Raw genomic sequence first — 20,906 nt, forward strand, 5'->3', positions numbered from 1 at the left:
GACTGATATTAAGAGAAGTAGGACCTTTTGTGCATTCAACTCATTGATAAAATTTATCATCGGCATGAGTGGCTTAAAAGAGGAAAGAAAGAAGCTTTCAACTAAATCCAAAAGTGCAGTCATTTTCTTTACTGCTGTTATTTTAAAAACCGCTTCATAACCATTGAAAGAGAATTGACAACTATTTTAAAAGATTAAAGAAAGGCAGATGTCTGCAAATAATTCCCCTCCATCAGCCCAGAAGTCTGTATTATCTTCGGCTATTCCTGCTGTGCTTCCAACTGCTCCTCCGTGTTCAAGTCCTAAGACGGGACTCTCTGTCCGACTCTCTAATGGAAGCTTCAGTGCACCATCGCTCACCAACTCCAGAGGCTCAGTGCATACAGTTTCATTTCTACTGCAAATTGGCCTCACACGGGAGAGTGTTACCATTGAAGCCCAGGAACTGTCTTTATCTGCTGTCAAGGATCTTGTGTGCTCCATTGTTTATCAAAAGGTACTGTATGTGCTGTTAATGTCAATAGTAATATTGTTGCTGATGCTTTCCTATAAATTACACATGTATGAGTGAGTTAAGACATACTGATCCATCAACAATTTATTCTGAGTATTTTTGGAAGAGTTCTGATGGCCTGTGACTGAGGCTAAAGTCTGAAATTTCAGAGTCTGGCTCACTGGAACTTATATCCCAGATTTAAAATACCTTTATTTGGCCCAGTGCATTGGATTATGCCTGTAATCCCAGCACTTTGGGAGGTCGAGATGGGCTGATCACCTGAGGTCAGGAGTTTGAGACTAATCTGGTCAACATGGTGAAACCCCATCTCTATTAAAAATATAAAAACTAGCTGGGCATGGCGGCACGTGGCTGTAATCCCAGTTACTCAGGAGGCTGATAGAGTATAATTGCTTGAATCTGGGAAGTCGAGGTTGCAGTGAGCCAGCGTGGTACCCCTGCACTCCAGCCTGACCCTCTGCACTCCAGAGAGACCCTATATCACACACACACACAAAAGAATTGTCAAATTCACAGAGACAGAAAGTATAATGGTGGTTGCTTGAGGTTGGGGGGAAGAAAAAATGTTGAGTTATTGTTTAATGGGTACAGTTTCAGCTTGCCAGATGAAAATAATTCTAGAGCTGGATAGTAGTGATCGTTGCACAAACACGTAAATGTGTTTAATGAACTGAATGTATTTAATGTTAAGATGGCAAATTTTATGTTGTATATATTTTACCACAATGAAACAAGAGAGTAAGACAATAAAAGACAAACCCAAGAACCTACAACCTATTGTTCCCAAATATGGAGGAAGAAGATTAAAGATCAGACTTTGATTAAATATAATTGCCTTATTAACAACATTAAAAAAAAGTTCTCCTTTTGCAACAAACTGACCAAGCATAATCATGGACAGGCATTAATATGGAACTAACATTTGGGAACTAATGATGTAGATTACATTAAAAAATGGAAGGGAAGGGAAAGAGAGTAACAATTAAGGAAGGTATCAGGTCAAGGGAAGATCATCGTCTGCTTGTCGTTAGCCTCCTGGTTAGGCTGTACATTATATACTACAATGAATCAAATATTTTGCCATATTTGTGGCAGGCACTATGTTGAATAATCATAAGGTATGTGTTTTTAGACACTTAATATTTTTCAAGTAATTATTACCAGGTGCCTGCCCTTTAAGGATTATAGTATCATAAGTTTTACACCTGCAAAGGATATGCTAAAGATTATGCATGTGTGTACTATAAAATAATAGTATTCTGCAGCATGCTGCATAATTGAATAAAGATTAACATGTAATTATAGCACAGAGAGATGTTTTATAATTAGGTTATTTTCTATCCACTTTACCAGGTTTCCCTCATATTTTCGGTGCCTAAAAATCTTGAATAATAATTGTTACTGCATCCTTTATCTATGGCTTAATCTTTTTTTTTTTTTTTTTTTTTTTGAGACAGAGTCTTACTCTAGCCCAGGCTGGAGTGCAGTGGCACAATCTTGGCTCACTATAGCCTCTGTCTCCTGGGTTCAAATGATTCTTCTGCCTCAGCCTCCCGAGGAGCTGGGATTACAGGCATGTGCCACAACACCCAGCTAATTTTTGTATTTTTGTATTTTTAGTAGCTGTGAAGGTCTCACCATTTTGGTGACACTGATCTCGAACTCCTGACCTCAAATTATCCGCCTGCCTAGGCCTCCCAAAATGCTGGGATTACAGGCACAAGCCACCTTGCCCGGCCTATGGCTTAGTCTTGAATGTCATTCATTTCCTGTCTGAGCCATTAGTTTGTTTTTCTGATTGATGGTCATTTTCTCTAATCGAAGAATAGAATCAAAAGAAGAACATTTTGCCTTAGAGTGGAATTAAGATGTACAGTTCTCTTATGGACCTTCCTTTCCGCTTATGAAATTTCCTCTTGGCTCCCTTTCTAAAATTACTACTGTGCTTCTTCCTAATTGTAATACAGGTCTAACATTGTTAGAAGAAAATTTTTTGGAGGACTAAACAAAGATATTATGAAAGGCAATGAATCAATCTCTTTTTCTTTCTCACAGATCTCTAAATTCAAACTTTAGTGTTCTGCATAATAGGTATGTGATTTACTGAGTGAGAACCATAAAAGGTCAAGGTTTGGGCAGTAACAGAAGGGGATTAGTCTTACTAAAATTCTATACTCAGTAATTTAAGCTTCTTTTTTAGGGAAATTTAGGTATAAACTTGGTCTGGTGCTAATCATGAGCTCTGTAGAAATGTTTTTCCAAACATTAAAATTGAAGATGGATTAGTTCATCTAATTTATTATAATCTGAACAATAGAGTATATATGAACTGTCGTGTTGGTAGGATTTCGTATGACACAATCTGTACTAAGTATTACTAAAACATTCAAAATACTTTGCAAATGTTTTCATATATAAAAATAAAACAAACAGCATAAATTCTTTCTAAATTTAAGCAAAAATTAGATATTTATAGGAGTATATGTGATTTTAGGGTGGAATTTGAATTGTGGTGTTATGTTGCAACTTTCTATTATTATTGTTAATAGTGATGTGTGGCATAGCCAACTTGTTTTTTAAATAATTGTTGCTATTTTCTGTGAATTTGTGTCATTTTTATTTGCTTTCTTAATTTTCTATTTTGGGACCCTGTGGAAAGAGGTTTTAGAGCCTTTCTTCCTCTTATTTGACACTGCTGGGCCTATCCTGAGTCTTAAAAGCAAACTTTGTTTGTTTGTTTGGTATGACTTGAAAATTACTCTTAGAATGATTGTTCTTTCATGAAAAGCTAGAAAGGGACTAATGACAAGCACAATTCACAGTTAACGTTATAAGATTGAGAGAAAGGGTGCTGTTTAAGTTATCTGGTAACAGTCTGTGTAGCCTGATCAGTAGGAAAATCTCACAATTTCATGTCTTTAAAACATGAATAAGTAGAATATAACACCTTAGAAAATCCACAAATGACCCCAAAGCAAAAGACAACTGAGTGCCATTGCCTTGACTTTAGATTATATTACTTTACATTTTGGCATTTAATTTTTTTTTTTAGATTCCCTTTCCCCCATCTAATAGATATGATATCAGATACACCATTAAAGGAGACAAAAATATAAAAATGAATATTGTGCTTAAAATCTAGAGATAAAACACTTTCAGTGGTATCTGATTTTACCTTCAGTAAAAGCTTTCTTCTGCTTGTTGAAAGTCAGATTTTAATAGCTACTTAGATTTTCTCCTCTGAAACTCTAAACGCCTGTAGGGTAGAGTAAAATTACACTGCCTACAACGGAATCAGCTTTGCATGACTGTGAACAGATTACTTAACCTTGTACCTTAACTTTTTAAAATCATTAACAATGAGGATAATAATAATATGTCTCATCATACTTATTTATAAAATTAGGTCTTAAAAACATATTATTGACACACTTAACATCTCTGATCATATTTTTAACTTATGCCATAAAAATTTAGTAACTCTGAATGAAAAATTCTTTAACAGCTTTTTACTTTTCACGTTCTATCATTAATATGTTGCAGAAGGCCAGATGTGGTGGCTCATGCCTGTAATCCCAGCACTTTGGGAGACCAAGGTGGGTGGATTGCTTGAGGTCAGGAGATCGAGATCAGTCTGGCTAACATGGTGAAACCCTGTTTCTACTAAAAATACAAAAATTAGCCTGGTGTGCTGTTGCACTCACACGTGTAGTCCCAGTTACTTGAGAGGCCAAGGTGTGAGAATCACTTGAACCCTGGAGGAGGAGGTTGCATTGAGCCAAGATTGTGCCATTGTGCTCCAGCCTGGGTGACAGAGCAAGAATCTGTCTCCAAAATATATATAATATATATATATATATATATGTATATATATATATATGTGTGTGTGTATATATATAATGTATATGATACATATATATAATGTATATTATATATATATGAAATTGGTGCTTTATCTTATTTGATTCCACAAGATGCAAAAAAATTGAACATAGATGAGATTTTTTGAATAAAATGTCAACATATGTGCTTCCATAAATATACAGACTTACACTAGATGTATAGCTACTTCCTGTAACAATCAGTTGTTTATAATTTCACATCATAGTCAGTTTTGGTATTGTGTAGATCAGTGCCGTCTATTCTGTGAGCTGTAAAGAATGAATTTTGTCTTTGAGTCCTTATCTTTTGCTGGGCTTGGTTCAGAGCCCTGACATTGAAAAGTGGTAAGATTTTGATGTTGCGTATTGGTAAGAAGAATTTACTGACAACAGTATAGATTTGAAAAGGAAAGTTTTTTTAGATAGAAAGAACGCTGCAGAAGAGTGCAGCAGGTCATCTCAGCAAGAGAGGAATTGTGGTGGATTTTTCCTTAGGGGTGTTTATGAACCTTAAAGTGGAACTTAATGGTAATTTGGGCCCTATTAGCCATGTAGGTCTTAATAAATGATTAAATTTGTAGGCATTTTGGTGCCTTGATGTCAGCAAGGGTTGCACAACGAGTTTCAACATGCATACAGTCCTGGGGACATATGGAAATTCTATTTACTTATAAATTTTTGAGAAAGAAGCTTGGAACCAGATGCCTGCATTAGGTAATGGGGAAGTCTAATCACTTCTAAATTTCTCAGACAAGGAGTTTTTTCCTCTGGATGGTTTGCTTGGTGGTCACCAGGTGACCTTTGCTCTCCTCATCTTTGATTCTACTTCTCCTCTCCTTGAGTGTGTTGAAATTTCTTACTAGAGATTCATTTCTTTGGATCTTGGAACACTTTTGGTCTTCAGAGCCCTCAGAGAAAAACTGATCAAAAGCGTGATAAGCTCGTAAAGTGATAAATTTTGTTTGAGGGACATAATTAGTGTTGGTGAAAGGAATCAGGTTTATAGGGACTGTTCCTCTTTTCTTCTTTGAGAGGACAGTGCATGTTATTCAATAGGACTGGGAAGTGAGAGGGCCAGAAAACGAGAGGAGAGGAACATTTTTTTTCCTTTTATTGCCACCTTGACCCGACCCCTGATCTGATGAAAAAAGGTGGGAATATTTACAGGAAATCTGGATTCCTGAGATTTCCAAGAAACACTAAAAATCTGACTCTGGACTGCCGAGTCAAATATTTTAATTTTTCACTCTGCTATTGAAAGAGGTGGTGGACAGATTCAAACAAAGGTATAATGTAGGACTCTACATTCTCTGACTATGAAAGGAACAAAAGGCAGTGTGCTTTAGTATTAGGCTTGCTAGGGGCCAAAAAGTGGTGGGAAAGTTGGGGGGTTTGAATTTAAGCTGCCTACTTCATAATTTGTCTAAGCCAGTCCACTTTCCCAGTCTTTTTTCCTGTTATTTTTAGGGCCTTACGAAATAATGCAACATGACTACTAACGTTATTGTTAATCTGATTATATGATTTTTGCTAATGTACTTCTCAAAGTATGTGACTTAATGCAATGATTCTCAGCCCTGGCTATGTGTTAGAATCACGTGGGAGCTTTGAAGCAATCTGATGCCCAGACCATGCACCAGGCTAATCATATCAGAATCTCTGGGGGTGGAAGCCAGATATCACCATTTTTTTAAGAAAGGCTTTCTAGATAATTTCTATGTGTAGCTACAGCAGTAGGCATTGGTTTAATGTATTATCATCGGTCTCTCTCAGGTAGAATGGTTTTAATATAATGATTCTCAAATGTTTTGGACTCCTTGCATTAGTAACAGTAATTGAGGACCAGAAGTAGCTTTCATTTATGTGGACTATGTCTATCAGTATTTGTGGTATTGCAAATTAGAACAGGTATTTTACAAATATTTATTTATTTATTTAAAAAGAACGAAGTCATTACATGTAAAGAAATATGTTTTATGAAAAATAAGTATATTTTCTAAAATAAAAAGTTTAGTGAGAAGAATGATATTTTAAAAATCTAATTTCTGATTTTTTAGATGACAGCTGGATTTCCATATTTGCTTATGCATTTCATCTGTTGTGATATATTATTTTTGTTGAAGTATATGAAGAAAATTTGACCTCATACAGACATGTAGTAGAAAAAAGGAAGAACAGTTTAATAACCTCTTAATTGTGGATAATCTTCTTCATTATTAAATCAAAACATAACAAATAATAGTGTCATAAAAGTTACAACTTAAAGTCTGCATCTAAGTACATGTTTTTATTCCATTACATAAAAATCCACTGGTCCCTCTTATACTTTGAATGGAACTTTTATTTGTGATTTTGTAACATGGTGAACTGAGCATTTGGAAAATATTGCTTCACTGAGTTATGCAGATATTCCAAATGTTGAGCATTTCATTATATATAATAAATAATCACATTTGTTAAAATCACCAATTTTGTCATGAAAGTTGTTATATGTCAGGAAACTGTCAAGCTTATGGTAGCAGATACAAGTTATCCAAAATTCCAATTTTCGCTTGAAAGATCCAATTTTATCACTGGCAACAAACAGTATCAGTTATTTTCCTTCAAGGCATAGGCACACTTTATTCATTTTCAACTGTCTGCCAAATATCCAAGTCTGAATAATCATAATTTATCAGTCATTGTTCTTTCAATTAAATTGGGATTTCATGAAAAAAGTAGTAAGTTCACTATGCCCCTCTCTCTCTCTTTCTCTCTCTCTCTCTTTTTCTTTTTTTGAGACAGTCTAGGCTGTCGTGCAGTGGTGTTGCCTAGGCTGGAGTGCAGTGGTGCAATCTCCGCTCACTCCACACTCTGCCTCCCGGGTTCAAGCTATTCTCCTGCCTCAGCCTTTGGAATAGCTGGGACTACAGGCATCCACCACCATGCCCAGTTAATTTTTGTGTTGTCAGTAGAGATGAGGGTTTCATCATTTTGGCCAGACTGGTCTTGAACTCCTGACCTCAAGTTATCCACCTGCTTTGTCCTCCCAAAGTGTTGGGATTACAGGGGTGACCCTGTGCCCAGCCCACTATACTTCTCAAACAACAGTACAAATGCTTTTCCTTGAGACAATTGCCCTTTGGTGTGCAGCAGAAGTGCTTTATTTCTACCTCCCATTTTCCCATGTGAGTATAAAAAGCTGCATACTCTCAATTTATGCTTCCAGTTAAGATGGAACTGGATTTGTCATCCCACCTAAAATATATTAAAAATGATATTCACAATGGATGATAAAGAAAATGTGACATGCACATCACACATACACACACACACACACACCCTATAATACTACCCAGCAATAAAAAATAATAAAATTATGTCTTTTGCAGCAACATGGGTGGAACTGGGGGCCATCATCTTTACTGAAATAGCTCAAATACCACATGTTCTCATTTATGAATGGAAGCTAAATAATGTGTACACAATGACATGGAGAGCAGAATAACAGACATTGGAGACTTGGAAGGGTGGGAGGGTGGGAGGGATGAGAAATTACCTGATGAGTAAATGTATACCACATTTTCAGGTGATGCTTACACTAAAAGTTCAGACTTCACCACTATGCAGTATATTCATGTACCAAAACTGCACCTGTACTCTCTGTATAAAAATTTTAAAAATGATGTTCAATGATTGGAAAAGAGGTGTCACAGGAAAGTGGTGAAAAAAGGGGAAAGAAATGAGATAAGCTGGATGTTTGCTCCAGCTTACTGCTTTGAGAGTTTCCAGGATGCGGTGCAGGTAGGAGGAATCCACATAGAGCTGGTGGTCTCCATGAGATGAAAAGACAGACTTGAGGAGCTAGATTTAAAATCTAGTGGGACAGATTACAGGAGGAGAGAGAGCTTCAGAAGGCAGTAAAACAACAGTTTTTTACTTCATCAATGTCATTCTTGAGACTGGCTCTTTTGTCTTTCTCTTCCTTTTTTGTCTTCGTGCATGGCTGTGAAAACTACAATGACTACACCTGTGATTTTCCTCCCCAACAGTACAGTTTTGTGTCCTGTCTTGAGAGTTGCTAAGGTACCAGCATTTTTACCCATCATTGCTTTTGCAACATCAGTGGATAGTCAACACAGTAGAAAAAGCAAATCTTGTTTTGGTATTATTATAAAAGTTGATTTGACTTTAGACAGCCAACAGGATCTTGGGGAATCCCCAGTCCGTGGACCACACTTTTGAAAACTATTGTTTTAATAGAACCTTCTGGTCATTACTACTTTGGTCTAATGGCATCACTTTAAAGGTGGGACTGGGTGTAGGAATATCCTGCCATGGCAACTTCATGGAGGAAATCTGTTTTGGCAATTGGGTCCTTCATTTCCTCACATCACAGTATAGACTCTATACTATAATGGAAGTGATAATTTCTCCACTTGAGTACAGTGTTACCATCACTGTATATACAACACATTTTTTCCACGATGAAAAACAGGGCCTGAAACTTTAATTAAAATGGAAAAGTCCATAGGAAGAGTTTGAAGAAGGGAAAAGTTGAAGTAGGGAAAAAACAGCAGATATAAGGGATTTCTAAAAGTTTCCCAAATGATGGAAGAGAGAAAAGAATGAACAAAGGAAAGGAGAAAGATATTTAGTGTGTAAGATACAAGAAAAGATATGAATAAGGAATGAAGGGATACATACATAGTGGTGTTGGATTTATAGATTTGTGGAAAGTTGTCAGAAAAGCCCACATATATTAAAAAAAAAATAATCGAAATCAGTTTCACTAGCTATGTGAAATGTTTTAGATTTGTACCAGATATATTACATGAACCCACTTGTGGTAGATACAGGAGATGCGCTGCCCAGATCTGCCCCCAGGGAAGGACCCTGCTGCAGCTGCTGGAGGCCAGCTGGCTGACAGCCTCTAGCAGTCCAGCTCTTTTGGCTGCAAAGCTGCTTGCAGGAAATCACTCCATGGAGGTCCAGAGATAAGGCCCCAGCCATTCTGACCCACTATGGAAGAACTTTGACAGTCTTTTTCAGCTTCAGGGCTCCTCTGGGGTTGGGTGAAGTCATTGGACCCACTTTGCTGCTAACTTCTCCCTCTGTTCTCTCCAGTTCCCATTTCTTCCTCGCACAGGGGTTTGTCCCAAGGGCACTCCCTAATACACATCCTGCATGTTAAACTCTTGTCTCGGAGTCTGCTTCCTGTAGATACCAAACTGTAAGAACATCTTATTGACAATATAACCAAAATTGGAGAACCTTGGGAAACAGAAAATCATCATCATGTTATGTGCAAACAGTTTAGCTTGTTTCCATATTTCTTGTTTCGAATTCCTTAGTATTATAGTACCTCTCACATTTTGTTTCATTTAGGTTTGCTATTTCCACATCCTCTTTTTCTGAGGTGATATCTTACTCCTGTGGCTGGAGCGCAATGGTGTGATCTCAGCTCACTGCAACCTCTGCCTCCCAAGTTCAAGCGATTCTCCTGCCTCAGCCTCCCAAGTAGCTGGGATTACGGGCATGCACCACCATACCTGGCTATTTTTGTATTTTTAGTAGAGACAGGGTTTCTCCATATTGGTCAGGCTGGTCTTGAACTCCTGACCTCAGGTGATCCGCCCACCTCGGTCTCCAAAAAGTGTTGGGATTACAGGTGTGAGCCACTGTGCTTTGGCTCCGTGTTCTCTTTCTTATAGGAACCATATCGTGAAAAGACACAAAGGTAATAGGGTAAGAAAAACAAATAGGCTCTTTATTACCCAGCCACTCAGGAAATGCACTATTTCAAGGTTGACCCAGGCAGCAAGAGAGGAAAATATATTGGAGACTGTGACAGTGGTTTGGTTCTCAATCTGGAGCCAATAGAAAGTTCTGAAGGGGTATGACGATCAGAACTGTCCATGGATGTAATAAAGTTGTATTTAATTTTATTTAAGCCTGGAAATCTAAATTGTCACTCAAAACTCTCAGACATGAATAGGGTTAGCAAATCTGAACATCAGAATAGGAGTTATTTGCATCCTGTCTTCCCCTGTAACTCCAGAGGAGGGCAGAACAGTGTATTTCCAGGCAAGCCCTCTCTTTAAAAACTCATAGCCAAGACTGGGAAGCTAGAGTGAGTGGGTGGGCCTTCTGGCAGCTTCCTTACCTTCAATCTTTGCTCTCTGGGAAACAGTTCTGCTTCAGTGTCCTTGTTCTGATTTTTCTGGGAACTTGAGGTTACTGGGGGATGACTCAGGGCAGGCTAAGTCCTGATCCTCACTGTGGAAGCAAAGAGGCTAAAAGAGGTGAAAGTCGTTGTCCTGACAACTTGGACCAGAAACCTACAGACAAAACTGAAATGTTTTCCCGCCCTAGGATTATCTGGATAACAATGACCTTTGATGTTACAAAGTAAATAAAATTGTGTTTGGCTTTTCCTTTTGGGGGCATGCCCTGGAGAAGATGACTGCCTTCAGAGCTGCTGTGAATAATTCAGATGTCATTATTTTAGATAATTACTTTGACCATCCTTTTCAATTTGAGAGTATGACGGTCTGTCTCCTGTGAGGCAAGGCAACTATTAGTGAGAGAAAAGAGAAAAGACAAAGATACGCTATCACTAACTTTTCCTTGCGGGTTCCAGTCCAGGCTTTCTATGGGGGGGGGGGGGGTCCTCAGTTTCCCTGTCTGTAAAATGAGATTAGTGGATTAAATACGGGAAGGTAGGAAAAGCACCTAGGACAGTGCCTGGTGCCGTATTGAGCAGATGTCGATTCCCTGTCCACTCCTTTAGGAGCTCTGGGAAACACTTTATAACTCCCGAGGGTCTGGTGAACCCTTCCTCCCTTTCAATTCCCTGTTTTGGCATTGCGGGTCGTAAAAAGGCTCTTCCGTGTCTCTTCCTTCCTTCCTTTCCTCCTCTCCAAAAGAAGGAAGTGGCCGCCTTTGTTCGCTTGGATGCCAAGCGGAAGCTTGTGTCTGTCACCCAAGGTAGCCCAGCCCTGGGGTTTGCGAAGGTCCGGGGTAGGAGGGCTGCAGCCAGCGCGGTGCGGCGGGAGGCGATCCAGAGGCGATGGGAAGGCGGGCGCAGTGGACCCAAGGGTAGAGAAGAGGGAAGGCGAAGGACGCGCGTTCCCGGGCTCGTGACCGCCAGCGGCTCCGGGAACCCGCGTCCAGACAGTCTTGGAGAGATGGCAGGCAGCGGGGACCGGCGCGTCGTGGGCACCTTCCACCTGCTGCTGCTGGTGGCCACCCTGTCCTTGGCACCTCGGGGGGTCAGTCCGAGTGCCGCAGCCTGGCCGGAGGAGAAGGTGAGGGGCTGCTTCTTTGTAGTTGTACTTGAGCGGCTCCGGTCTGGTGCAGGGACCCCGGCCAGCCTACCCAGGCAGAGTGGGAGGCGGGGCAGGGCCGTGGTCCCCAGCCCAGGTACCCGTGCCCCACCCGGCTCCTGGAGGAGTCGGGGCTCTGTGTCCTCTCCAGGGTGCCTCGGCCAGCCCAGGGCTGCTCTGGAGACGCCAGGGGTCCTGGGTGATGTCACTGGCCTCCCCTGGGCTGCGGTCTGATTGAGGGGGCCAATAGGCACAGGAAGTGTGTCGCGCCATCGGCGGCTGAGTGGGGAGGCGAGGACGCATCGCGGCGCCGCCGCCCACTCAGGACCCACGAGGCCAGTGGAGCCTGCGCTCCGGGGCCGCGCCCACAGCTCCCCTGCTGCTTCATCCAAGGATGCTGCTGGGGTGCCGAAGTGTCCCTACAGTCTCAGGATAGATGTGTGTTGTTTGTTTTAGATTTTTAAGATGAGCAATTTGGAAGGAAGGGCCTTCATTGGAGTCCTGCTTTCTTTTAAAATCCCTTTTTTTTTTTTTTTTGGCACTTAAAAGAGGACACCTGCTATTTTCAGAGAAAATGGATCTAGTTGTAGGTAGAAATCGCATGAGGAACTTAGCATAAAAGTGATTTGCAAATTCCCTCTGTATGAAATATATGGGTTCACAATTACTTCCTTTTCTTGGGTAACAGTTTTGAAATCATGATTGTGCAAATGTTAATGATATTAGAGTAAAATAGTATGTTATGGAGATACTAAGAAAAGCATTGAAGTAAAGCAATATAAACTTTAACAGTGTTATTGAGCAGATCTTTTACACATCTAGAATATGCTTGCATTTACTCAAATGTTTGAAATACAGGGTACACTGGTAAATGCCCACTCTCACCCAGCTACATGCATGTGTATATGAATCACCAATTTCAGTTCTTCAGATCTAATGCAATCACCACTGGGGGGTCACAACAGGCCCTACTTATACATGGAGACAGCAGGCTACAGGGAACTTGGTGGGAGTGAGGGAAGTCTGTAATATAAGAGTAACTTTATTATAAGAAAAACAACTTCCCATAGGGACCCATGAAGAAGAACGTGGAACTACACAAAAAAATTCTCTCCCTCTTCACTTCACTGTAAATACCTTCCCTGTCAGAAATTGGGAAGAGAATATTACAAACTAGAATATGGAGCCACACCAAATGTGTCTTTGTGATACATCTAAATGCAAGGGAATAAATGAAGTGGAAACTGAACAAACCACGCTGAAAAGATCATTTGTCCGTGTGTGTAGGGAGGGGTTACTTGTGGGTGGGAAAAGGTACTGTGATTCTTAAAATAGTTTAAACCAATGAGAATTTAACTTTTGAGAAACATCTTTCAAAGTGTGAATCTCTTTTATATTTTAAGAACTTCTGATCACTGTTCCATTGAGAAACTGAATGCCTGCAAATCATTGTAAGCAAATGACAATCAGCCATCACACTTCCCAATTTCTAGCTTCCTCCCCCTATTCTATAGGCCTTCATGAAGCCTTGCAGGCTGGGTAACGAATTGGTCCACACTAAAATACATGTCTTTCTATTTTTATGGTGTTTGACTATTTTAATCATATGAAGTATGCCCTTGGTACACTGATCTGGCAACAGGTGAGGTGTGGTAAAGAAAGCATCGAATTTGAAATCCACTTCCTTCGTTTTGAAATAAAGATGTGTCTCTTTCAGTGGCTTTGAATATGTAAAAGCAGATCAACTCTTGTTTCTGGTTGCATTCAAAGACTATGATTTGATGATATATTTGGAATCTGGAAACAATTTTTCCATAGTAACAGTATTATAAATTGTTAAACTCCCAGGTGGGCACACATATGTGTGTTTAGAGGCATTGGCATCTGGGTGTGTGTATATATATACACTCAAACTTTACAGTACCATCCATGAGGAGGATACATTCATCCTCAATTAATGGATGAGGAAACTTGACCACTGTTACACCAGTGAATCAAAGAGCTAGGGTTTGGCTTAAGCCTGATCTCTCCTTTCCTCTTCTATGCTTTTCTACTGGGTGGTGAGTCCTGGCTGATGTACCCAGAACAGTGACCAGGTAGTGCCAGAGTGTGGGGCTAGCAGAGAAGTTGGAGGGCCAGATGAAGAGCTTGTTCTCCCTTTCTGGGTCAGAGTGGACCCTAAATGACATTCCAAAACAGGTAGTTAGTTTTTGGTACCTTCTCTTCCGACACCCCTTATTGTCTCCTTTCCTTGATCTCCTTCATGCAGCTTAAAAGTCATCATTATTCTGGGTGTTGACCCATATTCCAGAGTTACGTCTTGTAAACCTTCCCCAGACCTCTTGGTCACCAGCCCTATTCCTTTAATACAGGCCCATTCCTTTAGTACAACTTTGTCAACCAGCTGTTAAACAGAATCTCATTAAATCATTCCTCCTTAAGTACAAATGACCGATGGCTTTCGAAGGGCTTCATATGTTCTTAAAAAAATTAGCTCCAATAAACTAAATGGCTTCTATTGAAGTCTCCTAATTATAAAGTTGATATGTGCTCACTTTAGAAAACTTGGAAAATACAGAAAAATACACTAGAAACAAGACTAATGTCACCCATAATCCCACTATTAAGAAATAATTGCTATTAAACATTTACCAAAATGGTGTTTTTATTTCTATTCATCTCTGTGTGTGTGTGTGTGTGTGTGTGTGTGTGTGTGTGTGTGTGTTGAGTTGTTGTCGTTGCATTCTAATGGAAACAAAATGGAAGCTCTAAGGGAGGGACATGGAAGTCAGGCGGGGGCTGGGTGTTGGTAAAGAGGAAAGACAAAATGTCATTTTGGAGCCTTACCATCTAGTAGGTAAGTACTATGAGATCCATTTTACAGATATGGACTGTTTCCTACTTGCAGCTAATAAGTGAGGAAGCTGGGATTTGGCCCTAAGTTGCTGTGGTTAAAGCTTGCAATGCTCTGCTTTTAAGTGGAGGGCTGCTTGCATTTAGAAAAAAGACAAACGTCTTATTCAGTTCCCAACTATTCCCCCACTGAATTTTTAATATCAGTGGCATCTGACACACAGAAGGAGTTCAATAAATGCTGACTGAGTTGACTTTGCAGAGAGACAGAGGTGTTAATCTGAGAATTGCCTGGGAGACACTCATAGAATAGAAACAGGACTTGCACTGGCTGCATTTCTTTAATTATCTTCCTTTAATTCAATGTTTTGGAACCTCAAAACCCTTTGCAATCTGGGCCAACTCTATCAGTTGTGTAATTAAAACCTTCTTTGGCCTGGCACTGCGTTATTAGCCTAGAGGGCGTGCTTCAGGATATCTGGTTCACACTTTTAGCTGAAAGATTCTTGTCACTCAGAGCAGACTTACTGTCCTTTCTGTCTTGATGAAAAGACAAGGCTGTGGCTGTAGCAGAGTCTCATTCGTCTGAGAACACCTGCACCGATAGAAAATTTGTCTAAGTGCCTTTTAACTGAGATAAACATACAATAAATTGGGGTTTGCATTTACCACTGTGTTCAACGCTGTTTTTGCCTGAGTGAATTTCCTCCTGCTGAACTCACTGTTTGTATCTAGCTTTCTCCTCTTATTCATCTTATCTCCACCTAAATCCGCATATTTATTGAGTTCTGAGAATAAGACTCCTTAAACATTGCATGGTATTACGTTGAAAAAGTCAAATGCTTTTCCATACAGGGCTTTAATGAATGGAAGACTTAAGTAACTGACTGAGTGTAGTTGGTTGTTTCTTCTTCTCTGTCCTTCACTTACTGGAAAGCTTTTGACTCTGATTTCACAGGGGCATCTTTGCCCCAGAGGGGCAAAGAGAGTCAGGGTTCTTTACTGAAGTATGTTAATTAAATGGTTGAGCCTAGGAGGTTGAGAAGCAAACGCATGTAAGTCTCTAGATTCATGAGCATCAATAGGCCTGGTCTGTCTGCTGGACTTACCCTTTAGTTATCCATTAAGCATTTTTTAGTGCTGTTTGCCAACTAGGTTTCATCCACAGTATCTCTTATAGTTAGAGATGCTTGGGGGAGGGGCACTTATTTTGTTCCTATTTTGTCTTAAATATCTTAAGAGCTCTTTCAAGCATCTAGAAACTACCCATTTAAACACAGGTGATTTTGTTTCACTGTGGACATGGAGTGAAAGCTTCTGTCCACAGTGACCAGGTGGGCTTTGGACTAGAGTAATGGGCAGTAAATAGACAAGGAGCCACTGGTCAAGCAGCCTTTGACACAACAGTTTTGGTTGTCATAGTGACTTGGGTCAACCTAGCTCTTCATCATCAGAAGCAACCACTGTCAGGAATTCAAAAAGAGCAAAGCCCAGTAACATTGAACTACAGCACTTCCTGGTCATTGCAAACTTCCTGTTTCTTCTGTCTTTATGCTTGCTTCTGCATTCAACAGATTTGCTATTTACAATGGCAGAAAAATGCCCACATTATTATTATAGAAATACAGTCTTAGCAAAGATAATTTTAGAAAGATAGTTCATCTGTTGATTGCTTATTTGATTAATTTGCGCAATGGTTATCAAATGCTCAAGATGAACCGGGCGCTGTGTGCCCTGTGTGGGAGAGAGTGGTAAACAACAGAGAGAGAGGGAGTTCCAGCCCTTATGGACCTGATGTCTTATATGAAGACAGACATTAAACAAGTAAACACACAAAAAAGTGGCCTCTAAGCCGCAAGCTGAAGTGAGCAGGAGTTAGCCAGGTGAAGAGGAAGGGAAACAGCTTGTAAGGCAGAAGGCACTGCAGAGCCAAAGCTTCATGGGGGCAGAACATCAGAGCATTTGGGGCCTGGCCAAATGCCAGGGTGACTGAAGCATGGTGAGCAAGGGTGAGGGGGGAGACCAGACAGGCTTCTGTTGCCCAGGTTGAGTAATAATTAACTATGGAAGCCTTCTGACCTCTTGCCTCCATTTTCTTCTTTTCCCTTCACACATTTCTATTGCTTTGCCTTCCAGCTTCAGCTTTCTTTTTTCAACTGCTGTTTGGGAGCTGGCATGAGGACTTAGATCCTGGAGGTACCAAGGGATTTAAAGGTTGCACTGACAAATTTACTAAGGAAATATATTTAAAAATGTCCTACCAGTAAACAAACACAAATTTTCTGATGTTCAGGAACAGCATCAATATTCAGGAGTAAACTGGAAGTGCATAAATGAGACAGTGAGGTGGATTAAAACTAGCACGGGATTGGAAATCCACAGACTGGGGTCTTTTTGTGGATTTACCTGTAACTCTTCTGCAATCTTAGGAAGTCAACTGTTTTCTATGAATCTCAGTTTCCACTGATATAAATGAGGCTGGAGGCTAGAGCATCTCTAAGTGGCTTTTCCAGCTTTAAAGTTCATTCTGTGCCTCTTTAGTGTTTGATAGAAGGAAATAATAACACATTGAATGTTTACTATAGCAGTTGACATGTTAGCTCACTTAATTCTAGTTACCCTAGGATGCAGATGTTATTACCTTTGTTTTACAGATGAGGAAATTGAATCTTAAGGAGGTTTAGTAACTTGAAAAGAGTTATAGCTAATGGGTGGTGGGGTGCTGAGTTGAGAGGGTCTGTCTGATCCTACAGCCCATGCTCTTTGCATGGTACTACCAGTAAACAGCTATCTTAGTGTGTAAATGAGTATACGTGATTAGGCAATAAGCATTCTCTAAGCCCAGTTTCACACCAGTCACATGGACTGGTTCATATGGAATAAAAATACTTGCATGACTATGTAAACATATTCAACTAATGCTGGTCCTGGAAGGAACTATAAAATAGGCCTCCCCTAATTTCTATTTTACCTTCCAAATAATTCAATATTCTTATGTTATCCTCATCCTTCCCCTTAGGGAAGGATGTCATCTGATCAATTATTCTCTTCCTGTTGAAGAGGAGTAACACATTCTGTTATTAAGTACCTGATAAACATGTAATGAATGAATGGTTCATCATTACCAGTATCATAAGAATATACAGTATATGTGAAGTCATCCAAAATACAAATTTGAATGTTATGTGAGCTTTAATGGAATTTTAAAATAATTTTAATTGAAGTGAAAAAGTCTACTATTTAGTTGGCTATAGACTCACCAAACGTGGGCTGAAAGGAATTGCAACAATCATCTGAGTTGGCAGTGTCTGGTAGAAATAATGACCCAGCTACTCTGGAAGCTGAGGTGGGAGGACAGCTTGAGCCCGGGAGGTGGAGATTGCAGTGAGCCGAGATTGCACCACTGTACCCCAGCCTGGGTGACAGAAACCCCAATGTCAAAAAATTATAAAAGATACATATGTAATTTTAATTTTTCTAGTAGATACATTAAAAAGTAAAAAAAAAAAAGTAAAGTTAATTTTAATAATATACTTTATTTAACCTAATATATTAAAAAATTACCATTTCAACATGTAATTATTATAAAATTTTGAATTAGGCTCACTTGAAATTCGAGGATCCCTTAATTTGTGGCTAATCTATAAAGTCTTCCATGATCACTCTTCCTCTAAACTGTGTAAGATTTACTTAGGGTAACAGTTGGGTTTTTAAATTATTTTTTAAATTTTTGTCTCCTTCTGTTGCCCAGGCTGTAGTGCTCACCAACACAGCTCACTGCAGCCTCTACCTCCTGGGCTCAAGCAAGCAATCCTCCCACCTCAGCCTCTTGAGTAGCTGGAACGATGGACATGTACCATGTGCCCCCATGCCTAGTTTTTTTTTCCATTTTTTGTAGAGACAGACTCTCATTATGTTGCCAGGGCTGGTCTCAAACTCCTGGGCTCAAGCAGTCCTCTTGCTTCAGCCTCCCAGAGGAGTAACACACTACAGGCTTGAGCCACCATGCCTGGCCCTAAGAGCCCAATTTTAAAATTGAGTATCTTAATTTACCTGATTTGACATAAAATTCTCCCTTCTTTTGAAGTTTTAAGCAATTAATTGCAAATATGTCAGAGTCTTAAACTTATTATGAAATGATAGCCAGTTAAACAATTTTATTTAATCCTCAGAATTATCACCAACCAGCAATTTTGAATTCATCGGCTCTTCAGCAAATTGCAGAGGGCACCAGTATCTCTGAAATGTGGCAAAATGACTTACGGAGGTTGCTGATAGAGCGATACCCGGGATCGCCTGGAAGCTATGCTGTTCGCCAGGTGAGAACACGGGACACAAACCTCAAGGTTGTGAATGCTTTGCTTTCCCATGAGGGATAATGTTATGGCTGAAGTTCTGAGGTGTCTAATATTCAGATCTGTCATCACCTTATTCACCAAACAGTCAACGAAGAAAAATCAAACGACTGAGAGTACACGTCTGTTTTGAATTAAGTGGTACATGTTAATGTCAATAGTTTAGGTGTGAAATCTCTGTCTGGGGTACAACATTACACAGCCCTTAACTCTGGATCCTTCAATAACACACCCCGAGGCTCCCAACCAAGTTTTCTTGAATCCTAAACAATCAACAGCAACAGCCTTAGGGAGTCCTTATCATTCGCCCTAGGGAAATTGTCTTGTCCCTGGAGGGAGAGTTAAGGCTGGTGATAAGCTACCTTTCTTCAGGGCAGTGCTTCTCAAACTTCTGACTCTGACACACAGTAAAAAAAAAAATGACTTTTATATTTTGTACACACAAATGTACTGGTATATTTAACTGAAACAAAACTTGTACAAAAAATACTCTTATTACTTGCATTTTACTACAATATTGTCAATTTGATTCTATTGGTCCTTAAAAAATGCTGGTCATAACCCACTAAACTGATTTCAAGACCCATTGATTTTACTACTGCTGTGGAGGGTAGAACAAGCTGGGTCAGACCTTGAATGTATCTTTGCCTCCTCAATGTCAGTCTTGTAAGCAATCTGAAACCTCTCATCTGATTCAGACTAGCCCCATTTTGAGGGGCAGTTTGGGATGAATGGGACTGGCCCCTCACATCCTCTTCTGAAACTCCTCAGGCAAAAGACCTTTGCACCCCCTGCTGTGCCCAGAGTGAGAACTGCAAGGCCCAGGTGCCTAGCACTTGGCCTCTTCCTTTCTACCCAGTGTGTAGTCTCTGCCCCGCAGGCTAGCCTAGATATGCTATGTCTGTTGCCCCATTAGCCTCCTGTTTTCCATCTGAATAGCTCTGGCTTCCCTAAGTAATTAGATGGTAGACACCCTGCAGGCACCATAGTTCTGTCTAACCTTTAGGCAGAGTGAGGAATAATCGTGATGATGGCTGACTTCCACTGAGCAGTTTTTCAGGGTCAGGCACTTTACTGAGTTTTTTGCATAGATCATCTCATTCAGTCTTCACAACAGTGTGTAGATGCTACTATTATCTCAATGTGAGGAATTTAAAAAGGTTGAGGTATGTGAATTAACTTGCTCTAGGCTATACACGTACCAGTGATGAGGTGAGAATCTGCTTGAGGTCTCTATCCTACCACTGGAGAGTTGGGAGGAATCAGCTCTGTGCTTCATGCACTCAAATGTCTCCAGCTCTCCGTCTTCTCACCCCCAAGTTGGAGGGTGAGGCACATAGCGTTCACTTTAACAATATTCCCTGGTCCTTATCTCTCAAGCATTTTCTTAAAACTGGCATTTTCCAAAAGCCTCAGTTCCTTGTCAGAAAAACTCTAGGTCTACGATGCTTACTCCTCCCATTCAACCCAACCTTTTTTATTTCCCCATACTGTTTGCCCAGAGCACCGTGTATACCCAGAAATGATATGCATACTTCAGGCCTGAGGTTCCTTGCCTGCAGGCTCTGGTGCTCTGGAAATCCATGAACGCAACAAACATGGCTTATAGATCTTTACCTTCAACACAATACAGTATATAGCGTAAATAATATACATAGATACTGTTGTGATTAAAAAGATACATATTAATTTAAAAGTGTTACTGAAGTTTCAGTAACATTTTCCACTATCATGGAGGTGGAGGCAAATGAGACATTTGTAGACAGTATTTTAGAATGTGTTGGGAACTACTGCTGGGCTGCCTATACATGTTCTGGCTGATGGCTGTGTTAGATATCTCACTTAGATTCTGTTTTAGAATTTTTTGAGGAGAAAATTACCATGAATTTTTAGAGACCTATCTCCTAAGCTGTGGAAGACAAAGGAATTCTCATTTCGAAAGTGAGGTAGATGACAATGTAATTATGAGGGAACTACACTAATGGCCTTAATT

The 20,906-nt window shown here is 40.0% G+C and overlaps 1 protein-coding gene across 3 annotated transcripts in view; it reads left to right on the forward strand.

Annotated features, from left to right (window-relative positions):
• The first annotated feature begins 38 nt into the window (after positions 1-38).
• QPCT (glutaminyl-peptide cyclotransferase) overlaps positions 39-20,906 on the forward strand; it is a 39,648-nt gene continuing 18,780 nt past the window's right edge. Inside the window, exons 1-2 of one of the 3 annotated variants that reach the window (XM_032239333.1) lie at positions 39-496; positions 18,731-18,877. In XM_032239333.1, coding sequence (XP_032095224.1) covers positions 209-496; positions 18,731-18,877 — 435 coding nt within the window. In that variant the 5' untranslated portion in view covers positions 39-208. Of the gene's footprint in view, positions 497-11,387; positions 11,688-18,730; positions 18,878-20,906 lie in introns of those variants that run through there. The other 2 variants (XM_032239331.1, XM_032239332.1) reach the window with 2 other exon arrangements.

This window comes from Sapajus apella, unplaced genomic scaffold (genome assembly GCF_009761245.1).
Source record: "Sapajus apella isolate SASKATOON/1434 unplaced genomic scaffold, GSC_monkey_1.0 scaffold44, whole genome shotgun sequence".
Classification (NCBI taxonomy): Eukaryota; Metazoa; Chordata; class Mammalia; order Primates; family Cebidae; genus Sapajus; species Sapajus apella.